At 32.9% G+C, this 15,160-nt stretch overlaps 2 protein-coding genes across 4 annotated transcripts in view; one reads left to right on the top strand and one right to left on the bottom strand.

The window, feature by feature from the left end:
- The window catches only part of jus (EB domain-containing julius seizure protein), a 33,967-nt gene extending 32,862 nt beyond the window's left edge, over nucleotides 1-1,105 (top strand). For 2 of the 3 annotated variants that reach the window (XM_018460725.1, XM_018460726.1), the window contains exon 6: nucleotides 225-1,105. In XM_018460725.1, coding sequence (XP_018316227.1) covers nucleotides 225-379 — 155 coding nt within the window. In that variant the 3' untranslated portion in view covers nucleotides 380-1,105. Of the gene's footprint in view, nucleotides 1-126 lie in introns of all 3 variants that reach the window. The other variant, XM_018460727.1, reaches the window with a different exon arrangement.
- A 6,579-nt stretch (nucleotides 1,106-7,684) lies between these two features.
- LOC108730757 (zinc finger protein 830) lies at nucleotides 7,685-9,497 on the bottom strand. Its single transcript, XM_018460662.1, has 4 exons — nucleotides 9,139-9,497; nucleotides 8,338-8,824; nucleotides 7,920-8,089; nucleotides 7,685-7,855 (listed from the first exon to the last, which is right to left on the bottom strand). The coding sequence occupies exons 1-4, from the start codon at nucleotides 9,240-9,242 to the stop codon at nucleotides 7,714-7,716; spliced, it is 903 nt and encodes a 300-aa protein (XP_018316164.1). The 5' UTR covers nucleotides 9,243-9,497; the 3' UTR covers nucleotides 7,685-7,713.
- Between the last annotated feature and the right edge of the window lie 5,663 nt (nucleotides 9,498-15,160).

Consider the following 15,160-nt stretch of genomic DNA (forward strand, 5'->3'; position numbering starts at 1 on the left):
TATATTCATTATACATGCCGCATACACGCATACAAACGTGCGCGAGCGCGCATTCAAACACGTGCATTTACTCGACGTTGTGACGATTGACTATTTTGCTCTGACTAATGCATTTCTTCCGCGCAGGTCTTCATGCTTAAAGTTTATTCTGGCTTTTCGTGTCATGCTGCCGCGGTATCGTGCCAAAGCACGCGATACTTTAGCAAGAAAATCTCTGTCGCCAGGGTCACGCACAGGATCGCGACGTGGGAGCCACAACAGCAGCGGGAACGCTTCGGCCGCCTCGGTGAAATCTAATAAATCTCCGAATCATACGGACAACGTCACCGACCCGTTCCTGGAAAACGTCACCATCGAGACTCGCAACGCGAAGGCATAAAATAGGACCGTCTTAACACAAACGATCTGATCGACAACACATTCCCGTTTATCACTAGCCCAACGTAGATTAACGCGGCGCTACATCGCATAGTTCGCCGTCCGTAAATAAATCTTCGACCCGCGCGTATAAATTGGCCCGGTCTCCACGTTTCCGTTCAATGGGTTGAGGAATGAAAATTTAACGTTCGATAATGCAAATATCATTGGTAAATACTTCGCCTAGATAAATCGCGACGAAATACCGACGACTCGAGCCTGATCTCGAGATCTCGACGAGGTGGAGGTATAAATTATCAGTAATTGGGATCGCCTAAGTACGTATTGATGCTGCTTTAACAATAGTAGGAGAATCATCCGATTAAATTAATTGCGAGGAGTCTTTTCAGCGTGTTTCTCTTTTGATATAATTCGATATTCCTCTATTTAATAGAACGTAATCTAATAGAACGTAATTGAATGATCGTCAAGAACGTTGATTTTTGTTTAAGTTTCTTATTTGCTGATAGGAAAACCATCTCACAGAAATAGAAAAGAAACATAGTTCATTACAAGATAGACGTAAACTGTCAGTAATGAAACGCCTATTATGATGTTTTTAGCAATAGCAGCTGTAACTAAAACGATTAGTAGTGATCGTATTGATTACATCAAGTTTTATCGTTCATATTAACTTGACGGAATGTTAATGAGCTGTCTCAAGAACAGAGAATTGTTTAGCAAAAAAGCGATTCGGTACACGCGATCCAATACGTTTAAGTTGTGAAATATCGTAGAAAATATTTCGGGAGAAACTCTATTTGAAGCACTTTAATTATTAAAAAAAAGAAAAACAGTCGGGTGCAATGATACTTAAAGTTCAGAGAGATGAAGATCATCATATCTCTTTATACTGTGACAACGTAATTTTTGGTCTGTTTTCTGTTCCTGCACTAGAACTCTCTTTCTTGCTTTTGACAAATATCAAACATATACCTATCTCACTTTAAGTTCCAAAAGTGTACATTAGTTCAGCCATAGGAAACAGACCTTCCGTTGCTCGTCCGACTATCGATGCAGTTTCTCATCCGTTTACTTCATAGTAGTTGTTTTAATAATTTCAGGAATCAAAACCAACGTGACATTTGCAGCAATTATCGAAACATACCTGTAATGCAAACGCCTTTCGGACCAAGCGGTTGTAATACCGCATTCGATCGTTCTGTTTAATGGAAATGTATGTAACATACGTAACAAGTAATTGGTGTACCATCGTATACTAATATCCAGTCTATCAGGGTTGCATAGAGAATACAATACACGCGCTCGCGAAATATCTCTCAAAGGATATATCAAGAGCGAATATATCCAGTAATAATAACATGGTCCGTTAAGGAAGTTGTGGAAAATAACGGTTGCAATTGACTGTAAATTGTCGGTCCATATACAGCAACTAGAAGTTCTCGTTACTCTTAAGAGAAAAGTATAAGCAACAAATTAAAGCGATGAATAGTTTTCTTCGACTAGTGCTAACTGCAGCCGATTCACAAATCATAGATCACATTAAGGATTGAAGCGAGGACAAGTCATTCACAGCGTCGATGCGATGATCGATAAGATCAGACGCGTATGCCTTTTCCCTGAAAGTTTTTTTTCGGTATGTGACGCCGCAACATCGAGACGCGGCGGGACGATCGTGGGATCAACGATTATTAAATCCTTTACATCGAAAGCGACGCTGCGGCTCGATTGGCTCGCGATAAGCCAACACGAAAGGGACCAGAGCAGAGCGCGACACACGTTTTCGGAGGTGCGAAGTTGAAAACGAAGTGCGTTGCCGGATTCGCTAAGACGGTGCCACGCGGAGGTGATGAAGAGTGCATCTCACGAATATTAAGCCACATACAATCATAAGCGTAGCACTGAATGATATATATATAATTACATCAATTAAATGTAACCAGCACGAGTAGACGACATTTTCTCGAGGTATGCACCAAACTTTCACAGAAGAAAGGTACTGCTTGAGAATAAAAATTTTCCTTCATTGTAAGAGAAATTTTTTAATGTTTAGAAGTTCTTTTTGCCTACTTTGGAGAATTTGTTACAATATCCACATTAAATATTAGCGGAGAAAACTAGAATACATTAGAAAATTTGAAAGAGAAATATAAGAGAAATAGAAGAAAGAAAAAAAAAGAATTTCTTTTAAACAAGTTTATGTCTTATTATACATGATGTATGCTACATATTATTAAAAAAAATTGAAGTAATTGCAAGATTCAGGAAACTCTAAAGAATTTTAGAGAACCTTTATTCGAGGAATTTTATTTAAATAAAAATTTTCCATCTTTTTTGAAAACTTGTAGTTTGCCGTTTCACGGCTTTCGATAGAAATCCACATGAGGCATTTGCAGCATTTCTATCGAATTAAATGAGCGAAGGAAAATCGTAGGATGGCCAATAGACACGAATATTTCTACTTTGTTTCATATATGTATCATGATGACATTTTGGCGTTTAGTGTTAATACTCACACAACAGAATCGTCCCTTCTCGCAGCCAAAATTTATCGCTAACACGCCGAGCTCGAGAGTAATTAAATATACGATCAGAATTTGAAATCTGACATTTACGTTGTGTATTGATAAATTAGAGTCATTGAACACATATAGATGGAAATGTACGTCGAGCTCGACATTGACGCAATATCGGCAACTAGTAGTTGGAAATTTATGGCTTTCTCCTCATTGGCGACGAGAAGCAAGAGAAAGAGGGGTTGAAGAGATAAAGAATATATTAAGAGACATAATTCTTCAAAAAAAGGAGGCATCAAAAGTTGAGTCTAGTTTGTAGCGGTCCAAAGAATACACATATATAATCCACAAGTTTTAAGACTTAGAATAAGTAATTTAGAGTCACATGATAATGTTACTAATTATATCGTAAGATTTGTCGTTTATTATCGCTTTTGCCTCCTACAACTCCTCTCTTCTCTGCGATACGCGTTTCATCTCGTCAAGTTTTGCCCACGCGACGCATCTTGATCGCTAGAAAAATGCTTTTACTTTTCTTTGTTGGAAATAATAATAACAGCATTTGTACTATTGGTGAATGTTTCGTGTGGATTTGTCAGGTCCAACGGAATCCGTTGAATCCTTATGTCTGGTGGAAAAGAATCTCTTTGTGTAGAGCGACCAAAAAGCGCGATTACAATTACACAAGTTTCGACACTATACTATAAAGCACGCGACTTTATACGCGAGTATCTTATTGTTAATCGCACAAGAGTACATTTCGGTATCTCGAAAGCTTGCAATATCTATACGCGATAGAATTGTGAGGGCAGACGAGCGATCGTAGCCCAGAACGATTGTATCTCAACAATTTAGTGCCTGCGCTGTCGCGTTCCTAGAGATAGATCTAAATTTATCGACCATTTATTACGCGAGTACAGAATATATACATACATATAAAAAATATATATATAAAATATGTACGTTTACACGCACGTGTAATTGTGCGAGAGAGAATCTATAAAACGTATATTGATAAATGCGTATATACACGATTATAAAAAGCTTGGCACTATCTGCACTATCTGTAGATTACTTCTGTAACGCCTAGCAATTGTCTCCACTCTGTGATCCGTGTGCAATACGTAGCTGCGATTATTCTCGCGGCCATTATCTATTATTAATTGTTATCGTCACTATTACTGTCACTATTATTATTATTATTATTATTATCATCATTGTAGTTGCTGTCGCTATTGTAATTGCTCCCATGAGGAGCGTCAAGCAAAACGACTCGCTTAGAATATTACCGCCCCGCACCTGACATCGTCCGCGTTTAAATTCGTCACTATCATGGCATGCATTCTACGACCATCCGAGGTTAGCATCCGTGCGCGGATCAAATAGAAAGCATTATTATACACCACGTTACTGATAGTATAACTTTTAACGCAGCGAGAAGCTGAGGCATCGTCGCAGCGGGACTCAATATAAGGGATGCGTGCGTGCGCGTGATTTGTGTACGTGAATTGGTCAGTATCTAAGAGATTTATATCTAATAGATAGCAATCATAAATCTAATTGCATTCGCAAACAAGAAATGCTAGCGCGTAAGATTGGGTGATTTTAATTATTCGTTGACTGACGTCACTGTCGAGAAATCGTGACGATCCAGAAACGAAATTCGGGGAAGGTTTCTGTTCCGGGATCGCGCGATTTCGTGTAGTGACGTTAATTCTTTTAGAGTATAAGTCTAATAGTTATATAGTAAATCTAACGAGAGTTAAAATGAGCACACTTATACACGTACGATCGCCCAAAATGATCTGCACAAAATCTAGGTAGATTTTTCAAGCTTCGGGATAATTATCTATAGGGTAGTTTTGACGCTTCGACGATGCGGATATGATATTCTAAGATACATTTTAATCCGATATCACTTATCAAGAGTAATACTTTCGCGAGCAAATTCGCGCACAGATCTTTTTCTCCGCCCTTAAAGAAAGAAATGATGAAAAAGATGGAAAAGGAGGAGCAAAAACGGAACAAGCAGAGTGCCTATTCTTTATCACTCAAAAACGCTCGCTCACTTTTGTAAGTCTATAACTCTAACAAGTAAGGAATTAAGTAACATTTTTTGCACACTCTACTCTTATCTCGACAGAAGATCGATGATAACAAAGATAAAATGACATTTTCTAGTGGTAGGTATTTTGTAATGTCATAAATTCTTTATTTGACAGATCGATTTATGATAAACGAATAACACGTAATTACGATCTCTTGTTAGAACTAATTTCGTTTTATACACAGCGTGTCTCAAAGTATGTAATCAGATAGTTTTGATTTTAATTATCAGCTCCCAATCATTATTATTCGCTGAACAATTTGTAAACGGGAGAGTAGATTCTAGCAAGTTTGTGGTATCTAAAAAGCGTTTTGCATTGCGCATTATTGCGTGCCAAACCGTTTCACTATCATTAATCAACGGATTCGCAACTGCTAAGGCAGTCACGATCTTTTTAACGACCAAATTAATCGCAATGATGACTGTAGATTAAAACAGTCGAAATTTTCTTGACATCGTAATGAGAAATAGATAATATAGATATACAAGGAATAATACAAGGAATAATACAAGGAGGAACGATGCCGTGATTCAAATATGGGGAAGTGTTTGGATCATTGCCCGTTCCCAAAAAAATATTTCACAGGAAAGATCGAATAGGAAGAAAATTTCAAACTAATAATATATTACTATTTATTGACCAATATATTAGTCGCGATTAAAGAAACGCTATCATAGAAAAGATAAAAAATTAGCTTCTAACTAGGACATGCAAAGCTTGGAGATTTTCAGAGTAAGATACCCCTTTGATATCGACTAGTTTCACTCTAGTATCCTACGAATGTCCGAAATGTCGCGTATGTACTCTGGTGATCAGAGATTACCGCGCCTCGAAATTACGATTACCGTCAATGATCTCCATTCTGCGAGAAACAGTGACGACTGATCAATGTATTTGGTACAAACTACGATCACATTTCGACGATGAGCACGCAAGCAGGATCGTATCTTTTAACGATCCTAGAAAAACGATTCTTCATCAAGTACAATACAAGTAACTGTAATTATTATAATTTATCTTACGGATTTTTTTTTGTATTTTCAAAGTCAGTATAAATAATTGTTACTCAAAATCGTACTTCTACTTTACACTGTAAACGTTAATTACCGCGCGATATATTGTATCTTATAAGTCGAAGTAAGTTGTTTCTTCTTACTTGTAACCAGCGATGAGATTTAATCTAAGCGCTAAAACTGCTTGCTCTTAAGAGAGACTATGCGGTATATGATATTAATACTCTAATTATTAAGCTTTTGCGGATTGCTAAAATTCGTCGTATTATATATATATATATATATCTTTAAAGTTTATGCTTGCATTTATTATTATCCACGAGATAGATAGAATTATTTCTGTCTGTCTCTCTTACCGTTGCTCGAGTAGCAAATCGTCAACGGTACTCACGACACATTGTGATCTAATCATAGGATATCAACTTTCAATAATACGCGTTCAAAATGGCAAAAGCAAGTATATATACATATATATACATACATATATATATATGTATGTATATATAATTGCATCGATGACGCGTAGATCACTTTGATCTAAGCGTGAATTTTGGTTTATGCGACGAGTAAATCTATGAATAAATTCTATGTTACAATGCTATATATAATTACATCATAGTCTCTAAGGATGTCTACGTAGTGACGGTTTTTAAAGTAACCGGAATCCCAAGGAACTCTCACTTGCATTGTAGGTATCATCGAAAAATTGATACCAGAGATAATTTGAAAGCGCATCAAGTGCGATAGCATTGATAGCATATTTAGAAGACACGGTATGAGATTGGGTGCGGGTAAAGTATACGCGAGTCCCTCTTTCTCCGATTTTTAGTATTTTGTAAAGTCTGGTATGTGCAAAAATGAAGATGAATATCGTCAAATTACGTGATCTACGTCGTAATTATCTGTACTAACTTTATTATAGCGGCTTAGCGTACCTTGTAATCTTTATATCATACTTTTCATATTATATAGCTTACGACGATCAATGAATCTATACCACTGTATCTAAAATTCAATTATATTCTGATTCTTCAAATTCATTTTAATAAAATCTTAATACACTGTACAATTTACATTGATATAATTTTTTTCCTTAACTGTAGTTATATACCTACACTTGGCAAAGATGACAAGATTTAGAATTCACACATATTTAAGATGTAAAAAATAAAAATTTAGCTATAAATCAAGAGGATAATATTAATAAATGGTAAAAGTTTAACTTGTTTTTTTTCCAAATAAAAAATATATACAATATTTAATTATAGATTTTAATATTCTTTAAATCAATTTTATGAGTTCTGATTAGTTGCTGCTTTACCGCTTTCTACTTTTCTGGCCTCCAACCGAAATGGTAGACTTCCGTCTTGCCACTGAGTCACACAGCCCTAACGTTGATAGCTTCTCTGTTGTACCTATTTCCTCTAAATTTCTTACAATTGTTATTTAATCTCTTTCGACTTATGACTTAAGGCTTTTTAAAGCAAGGTTGTGGACTTAGCCTAACGCATCAGTGATTTTTTTGAAATATAGAAATACGCTATATTTGTTGTCTATATATTGTATTATAGCAAAATTTATTTACAATAAACAAAGAAAGGGATGCATTAAATGTAAACTAATTAAGAAAAAACTTATCACTTTATACAAATACTAAAAAGAGTAATATTTACAAAATTGTTAGATATATAAAATCTTTCATTTATACGAATTCTTTGCTCGCCAGTCAAGAAACTCGTCGAACTCGGCTTCGTCACCACTTGATACATCATTATCGATATTTTCCTGTTTTCTATCGGTACCCTGCACTTGTTCCATACGTTTTGCGAGATCCATTACCCTTTTATGGAAATTAATTTATAATTAATACCTTTTTTCCTTACTCCATATACATATATACTTACCTAGACCAATGCCTAATTTGTTCCTCAATTTCATCTAATTGTCTTTCCGTTGTTGCTTCCTCCTGATCGTCAGCTATAATTTGTGCAGATTGCGCAGTTTCTTCCTTAATTTCTTTTTGAAATTTCTCCCATTCTTCTTCAATAGGATCTTTGTATTCAACATTACGAACCTGAAAACAGTCGAATAATTAAATATAGAATAATATATATAAAGTACAAATATTTTAATTTGAGATAAATCCAAATATATTGCTATACTTCATAGGTATAATACATGACACAAAGTTTCTAAATTGTATTTTAATACCTCTTTTTATTTTCGTTAATGTTATATTTATATAAAAATTTGTTATATATATTATCTTCTAAATTAATGTAAATTTTGGTGATAGTTTTTTCATTTTTAAGGCAATCTCACCTTAGCATCCATCACTGGGTCATCAAAAAATCCTTCTGGAAGAACAGCTTGATTCATATCCTTTACTTTTTCTTTTTCTTTCTCTTTTTCTTCTTCTTTGGCATGTTGTACATCTGTAGTATTGACTATGGGATCTTTCTCTTTGCTCTCTAATTTTTGCGTTAGAACAGACGGATTGTTAACTTGCTCTGAATTATCATCAAAAAAATCTGCTGGTAAATTTGACTTGACCTGTACCACTGGCTGGCTAGAGTTTTTCAATATTCCTTTTATCTTTTTATTTGGGGAATTGTTTGATGGAGACGGAGGCCTTTTGAATGTTTGAACATTAGATACATTTATAGTACTTTCTGTTTCTAGTTTAGTCTTTTTCGCTAACGCAACATTATCCTTGTGCACCTTGGAATTTAAATGAACAGGCCAAATTGTTTCACTCCGTACCACTGACTTACATAAAATGCACATAAGCTGTCCTGAATCTGTATATGTGTTTATCAGTGTTAAGGATACCTTCAAGATTAATCTCAAGAATGAAATTATACTAATAAACAATACAACTTATAACAATATAATGTACTTATACTATAACAATGAAGTACATATGTCAATGTATTTCATTTAATAATAGTATCAATTCACATTCGATAATATAAAATTAAGAACAAGAATGAATAAAAGCCACTGACAACGCAATTATAATTAATTTTTTAACATACCGTATTAATATGATCATTTTAAAGTGTACAAAATGTATGTTAACCTCAAATAGAGCGTTACAGAATATTTTTACAAAAAGGATATTTTGCCAACGGTGAGTCGATCTTTTTAATGGTTCCGAACTTCTTCTTGTGTTCACTCATTGCTTTACGCAGATCGTCCTGCGTCAGTTTCCTTTTTAAGGACATTTTCACCAATTTTCACTCGTTAAATCACTACGTACAACGAATGATTTGTAGGTTATGTTCAGTTACTTATGTTTTGATCGCGCTTCTATGCTCCGTGCTTCGTACCATCGAAGCTATTGGCTACAGTGCAGTGCTGGGCAGTGTTCAGAATTGTCGTCCAGATGCACTCAGATGTCGTTTTACCCTTGTTATCTACCTTACATAAGGATAAAACAACATCTTGGTGCACACTCGGATGATGATTCTGAACGCAACCCTGCTGTAGTGCTATATCATGTAGATATAAATTTACAAATACTTAATCTGTATTTATTTACTTATTCTACACAGCTTTCTTTGTTCGCGAAAATTAATTATTATTATCTGATCGATTGACTGATAATGACAATAACTCTGATGTAAAAAAATTTAATAATAATTATATAATATTTCATAATATTTTTAAGAATTTTTATATTTTAAATTTATGAAAATTTCTGAAAAATATCTTAAACTTCTCTAGAGTGTATAAGATTCTTTCCGGAAAATATAAAATGAAAAATCTTGAAATATTTCAGAATTCACATATAATAAAATACATAAGAATTTTAAACAAAAAAAATATAGACTTTCTTAATATTTTGTTCTGAAAAGTTCAATTTCTATAAACAAATCTGACAATGAGAAATTTTTTAAGTTATAAAATTGATGAAAATTTACGAAATTCTGAAAAATTTAGAAATTTGTATAGAAATTCTCTGGAAAAATATATATAAAAAATTTAAAAAAAATTTTTGTTCACCAGCTCAGTATACAAGAAAGTAATTTAATGGATATTTAAAAATTATTACTAAGAATATATAAATAAATAAAACGTAATAAAATTCTTGATAAATTTCCGCGAATTGAAGTCAATTTATAGATTTTTATGTTATAATATTGTGTCAATTTATAGATGTTTATACTGAAATATACTGTGTATATTTATGGGTGTAAAGCCAGAATTTTAAAAGGATGGAACAAATTGAAATTCAGTCTTGAGACTTTTATAAACCTGGGTGGGGGGGAGGGGAGGGGGAGACAGTAATCAAGTGATATGAACTTGGATTTATTTTGTGTGTGTGTTTTATATATTATTTTTAATCAACTACTAGTAGGTAAAGCACAAAATCTTATATATTTAATTTACTAATTTGCTTAATTTTTCTCTTAAAATTGTAAATCGATTCTTTGAACTGAAAAAACTTATAACACAAATTTAAATTTATAATACTAGTCGTCTTGGATTCTCAGAAAATCTTTCTATCCGATTCTTTATTCTTTTTTAAAATCAATTTCTTGTAAATACTCATTAAGCACAGTTCGTAAATATTTTCAGATTTGATTACGTTGAAAGTCCGACAACCATATCGGCACGCAATTATCATTTCTGAAATTAATTCATTTAAATGAATTTACAATAGTTCAACATCTTAACGTTCTGACCGTTATGGCGCTTCTTAATTTAAAGTATTATGTTTAACATTAGCGGTCTTTCAATCTTATTACAGTTCGTAAATTTTTTGTAATTATTTTTGTAATTTTTTTAAATTTGGAGGAACACGGCCTCTGCCTCTCCTTGGCTACGCTCATGTATACATACATATATTAAAACATGAACCATTATTTGCAGCAATAACTATCTTTTTATTGTATTTTTTACATTAAAAAAAATTTTTATTTTTTTAATTATTACTTCCGTATATGTCTCATTTATTAATTTGTTAAATATTGAGGAGTCTGATTTCTTTGCATTTGTTAAATTACGCAAGGTGAAAATATGCGTCGAACACAATATTCATCGATTTTTAGTTTTTTTAGTTATATATTCTGAGAGCGTAACATTCATTTAATTTAATTCGTTGAAAATGACTTGAATGTAAGTCGAAACGCGTACGAAATACACTACTCAACAAAATTAAAGGATCACTTGTTCCATCCTATAAAAATAGGCAAATTTCAAGATAGAATAACTTCGTCAAAAGTCATCGTATCGAGATGTTTAAAAAAGCATTTTAAAGCTTGAAATCTCTACTTTTCAGATCAGTACTTAAAAAAACGATCTTGTTGATATTTTGTAAAGTTACATAAATATAAATGAAGACGCATCAGATATAAAAATTTTTTATGAAATTTTCAAAGTGTCTCGGCGCGAATTAAAAATTGCACACAAATATGGTTTACAGCTTTCGAAAGAGTAAATCTTTACTTTCAATTTATTTTTTTATGAAGCTTCGTACGATTTTTTTTCACCGAGTTATTCAACGTTACAGCAAAAACGACCCTTTTTGCTTCGATGTTGAATAACTAAATGAAAAAAAATTGTACAGAGATCAATGAAAAAGCAAATTAAAAGTAAAGATTCACTCTTTCAAAAGCTGTAAATCGCATTTGTGCGCAGTATTTCATTCGCGCCGTAAAATTTCGTAAATTTTAGAAATCCTATAAAAAATATCCTAATAAATATCCTAAATTAAAAATCCTAATAAAAAATATTAGAAATCTGAAATATTAAATAATTTTTTGTATTAAAAAATAAACTTTTTTTGAAACCCTTGCATTTTTGCCGTATAGGTATCCTATAGAGATGGGATATATGGCTACTCATAGCAGAAGGGGGAGTATGTACGACTCATGAAAAATTTGCAAATAATGCATATAAATAAGACGTAAAATGACACAATAACTTGTAAAATGCGTTTATAAAGTTTTATTAAGGAATAAAAATAAGTATGTATATGAAGTAATAAATAATAATTACAATCATCCTACATATATTAGAAATGTTATGACAAAAGGTACATATTTCATGTAATGCGTTTATTGCATTTAGTGCACTGAGTTTCAATCTGCGCACTTTATATGCTTTGGGCATAAATCCTGCCCGCTAAAAATCCCGTATATCCCAAACAGGTGAGATATACAAGACAACGAACTAAACAAAGAATACGAAAGCAAAGCACTTGTATTTTGCTATACAACATGCTTTACTATTCCTCTACACGTATGTATCACGAAATAACCATTAGGTCTTTTACACGCCCTACAGTAATCATTTTATGTAGATTATAATTTATGATGGCGCTACTTATTACAGTGACAAATCGATTCAACTCATAATAATTTCATTAATATTAACAGTAAGAAGCTGAAATTATAACTCAGTACTAATATAACATAAAGGCATGTAACAGAGTAGTTGCAAGAAAATTACCCCCACTCCTTCTATTTTTTCTGACTTCTGCGACGTAAATCCCAGCGTGGCGTATTTGCCGGAGTTACCCTATAGGTACTCTCATGAGTACTCCATCATGAGTATCCTCGTAACATAATATTCGTTTACACGAAATTCTCTTTTTAATTTATTTCTTAAACATCTTGAATATGCGTTGTAAAGCTGAATTTTACAACAGAGCTGAATTTTTGTTCTCTATTTCTTAAAAATTTATAATACATAAAAGATGGACTTTGCAATTATCATTTTTATGTTAACTCTTTTTCAAAAAAATTGTCTTGATAACGCATTGCATTACTTGACTCAAATGTCACAATTTAAATATCACAATTATAAAATCTATTCTACAATCATTACTAATGATTCATTAGGAATATGTTATTTAAATCTTCCAAGTCTTTTCTCAAATTCCATTCTTATTCCAAATAATCCAATTTATCGAAAATTTATAGAAAAATCATATAGATTTTGTCTGCAGATGATGTGCTGCAAATTTATTTATAAGCAGAAATATAACAAAATATGATGACACAGACTGCAGAAACTGAACAGAATTTATCATTTCGTAACTATGTATTTAAATAATATGTTTCATTTTATCAATAGATTCTATAATTATCGAAATACGAGTTTGATGTAATCGTGGTTGACGTCAATATTCCGCCACAATATTCTGCTTGAATCAAAAAATAAACTGCTAACGTATCTGCTAACATTTTACTTACTGGATATTGTAATGACACGTGCGTAGAATTTGTAGTAGGTAGGATGAGATAACGTAAAAGGAGAATTCCAGTTTTCAGAAATAGCAGCTATTTTATAATAGAGAGAGATTCAGAATAGGAGGGATAGAATGAAGGGGTTCTACTATATATATTCTCTATATTCTAAATATAAACGCGAAAATTATGAATCCATAGTTGATGTCTATCCTCAGAGAGGTCTCCGTAGTCTCTCATACCAACCCTAAATGCAAATTGAAATTCTATTCTACGATGTTTACTTTCATGCGCGAACCAGTTGCGAACATTTGAATCGCTATGCACGTATATATTTGAAACAAAACAATGGATAAACTGCATTTTTTGGCACAATAGGTTTCAGGATCTTAGGAATGGCTTAGTTCAGACTAGTCACAATCGAAAGCTCGCGTGCATATTGCAAGAAAAGTTATGCGAATTATCGCTGTCAGTTTGATCTAACCATCGATCCCAAATGATCAAATTTACAATAGCCCGCGAGTCTTAGGCTGGTATTCATAGTCTGTTTTTATTTTCAAGATCGGTTTTTATTTTAAGTTTTAAGATCAGGAAATGAGAAGTGATTAAAATGGATTGAAATTTTTAATTCATCCGAATGTGTATTTTAAATGGAAAAGTTTTTTTTAGATTCAATTGGATTGAAAAACTGCGTTTCCTATCTAGAATTTTAAATTGAGCAGTATTCATGATCCACTTTTAAAAATTGAACTTATTTTTGGATTGAGAGATATAGAAAATGTTCATTCTCTCCTATAAATGAATTAAAAGAGATATTGGGTATTGAAATGGATTCAGATTTTCAGAAATACGTATTCGCGAATATTGAAATAAAATTTTTTTAATCCATTTTAATCAATTTTCGTTTACTGGGATATTGTAAGCCAATTACAGGCTGGTATTAGTTATTAGCATCTTCCTTAACGAAGGTCATAAAATAAAAACGAACTATACCATTTATAGTCGACATTCATAGTCGGTTCATATTTCAAGACCGTCTTAAATAATGCCTTTTATGCTTGTTTCTACTAATTAACTTTAATCTCATTTTAATATACAGTTTATCTTTTTCTAATTTTTAGAATTAGAAAAAGATAAAGAGTAAATTAAACCAAGATTAAAGTAAATCTTACATTTAACGGAACCTGACCTTATAATACTGATATGACTTTATGATTGGCTTAGATATCTTAAGACAATCTTAAATATAAGAACTCGACTACGAATATCGGCCTTAAATAATGGATCTTGCGTGTTTTAACCTTGGTTGCGAAGCTTGTTCGAATATCGAACAAGCGTCGCTTAGCGACATTTAATGTACGTTTAGATTCATATTACACGTCGTACAATATTTCATGTAGTGAAAGCGAGATTTGGAGTTGTCGGAAATAATTTCTCGATACCGTGTACAAATTTGAACGTGTTTCTCACGTCTCTCGCGTCTGCGGTACAAATATATTCAAATCTATAGATGCCCTCGAACATTCATATCTTGTATCTTCTTTAATTCGCTTGGCTTGTAATTGCAATCGTAGTACAAATTTTTATATTAATTTTTTATTCCACACAAAGAAACGAATAAAGTCATATTAAAGGGAATATCCTTGGTGCCTAATTATATTTTTGTGTGAATTTTTGTAATTTCCAATTAAAACAAAGTACGCTCCGATTTTTAATCTTTTGTGTTATGAATGACGTCGATAATAATTTTTATTCTGAATTATCATCGCCGATTAACAGTTTTCACATTTAGAACACATCGTGGACGTGCGCGCGACTTAACGCGCGTATTATTTAAACGTTTCGAAGATCACGAACAATTAGGTAACCAATCATCGTAACGCTCCCTCGGACTTGATGCGTGCGAGCGTGGCTGAAGTATGGAAAGAGTCGCGGGGGGGGGGGGG

This window comes from Mycetomoellerius zeteki, unplaced genomic scaffold (genome assembly GCF_001594055.1).
Source record: "Mycetomoellerius zeteki isolate Tzet28-1 unplaced genomic scaffold, Tzet1.0 scaffold96, whole genome shotgun sequence".
Lineage (NCBI taxonomy): Eukaryota > Metazoa > Arthropoda > Insecta > Hymenoptera > Formicidae > Mycetomoellerius > Mycetomoellerius zeteki.

What these genes read in the sequence shown, in the direction of transcription:
- LOC108730757 (XM_018460662.1), bottom strand. Translation starts at nt 9,242, where the DNA reads ATGTCCTTAAAAAGGAAACTGACGCAGGACGATCTGCGTAAAGCAATG. An exon ending in ACCCAGTGATGGATGCTAAG is followed by an intron (nt 8,090 to 8,337) that starts GTGAGATTGCCT and finishes GACTGTTTTCAG; the next exon opens with GTTCGTAATGTTGAATACAA. An exon ending in CAAATTAGGCATTGGTCTAG is followed by an intron (nt 7,856 to 7,919) that starts GTAAGTATATAT and finishes TTTCCATAAAAG; the next exon opens with GGTAATGGATCTCGCAAAAC.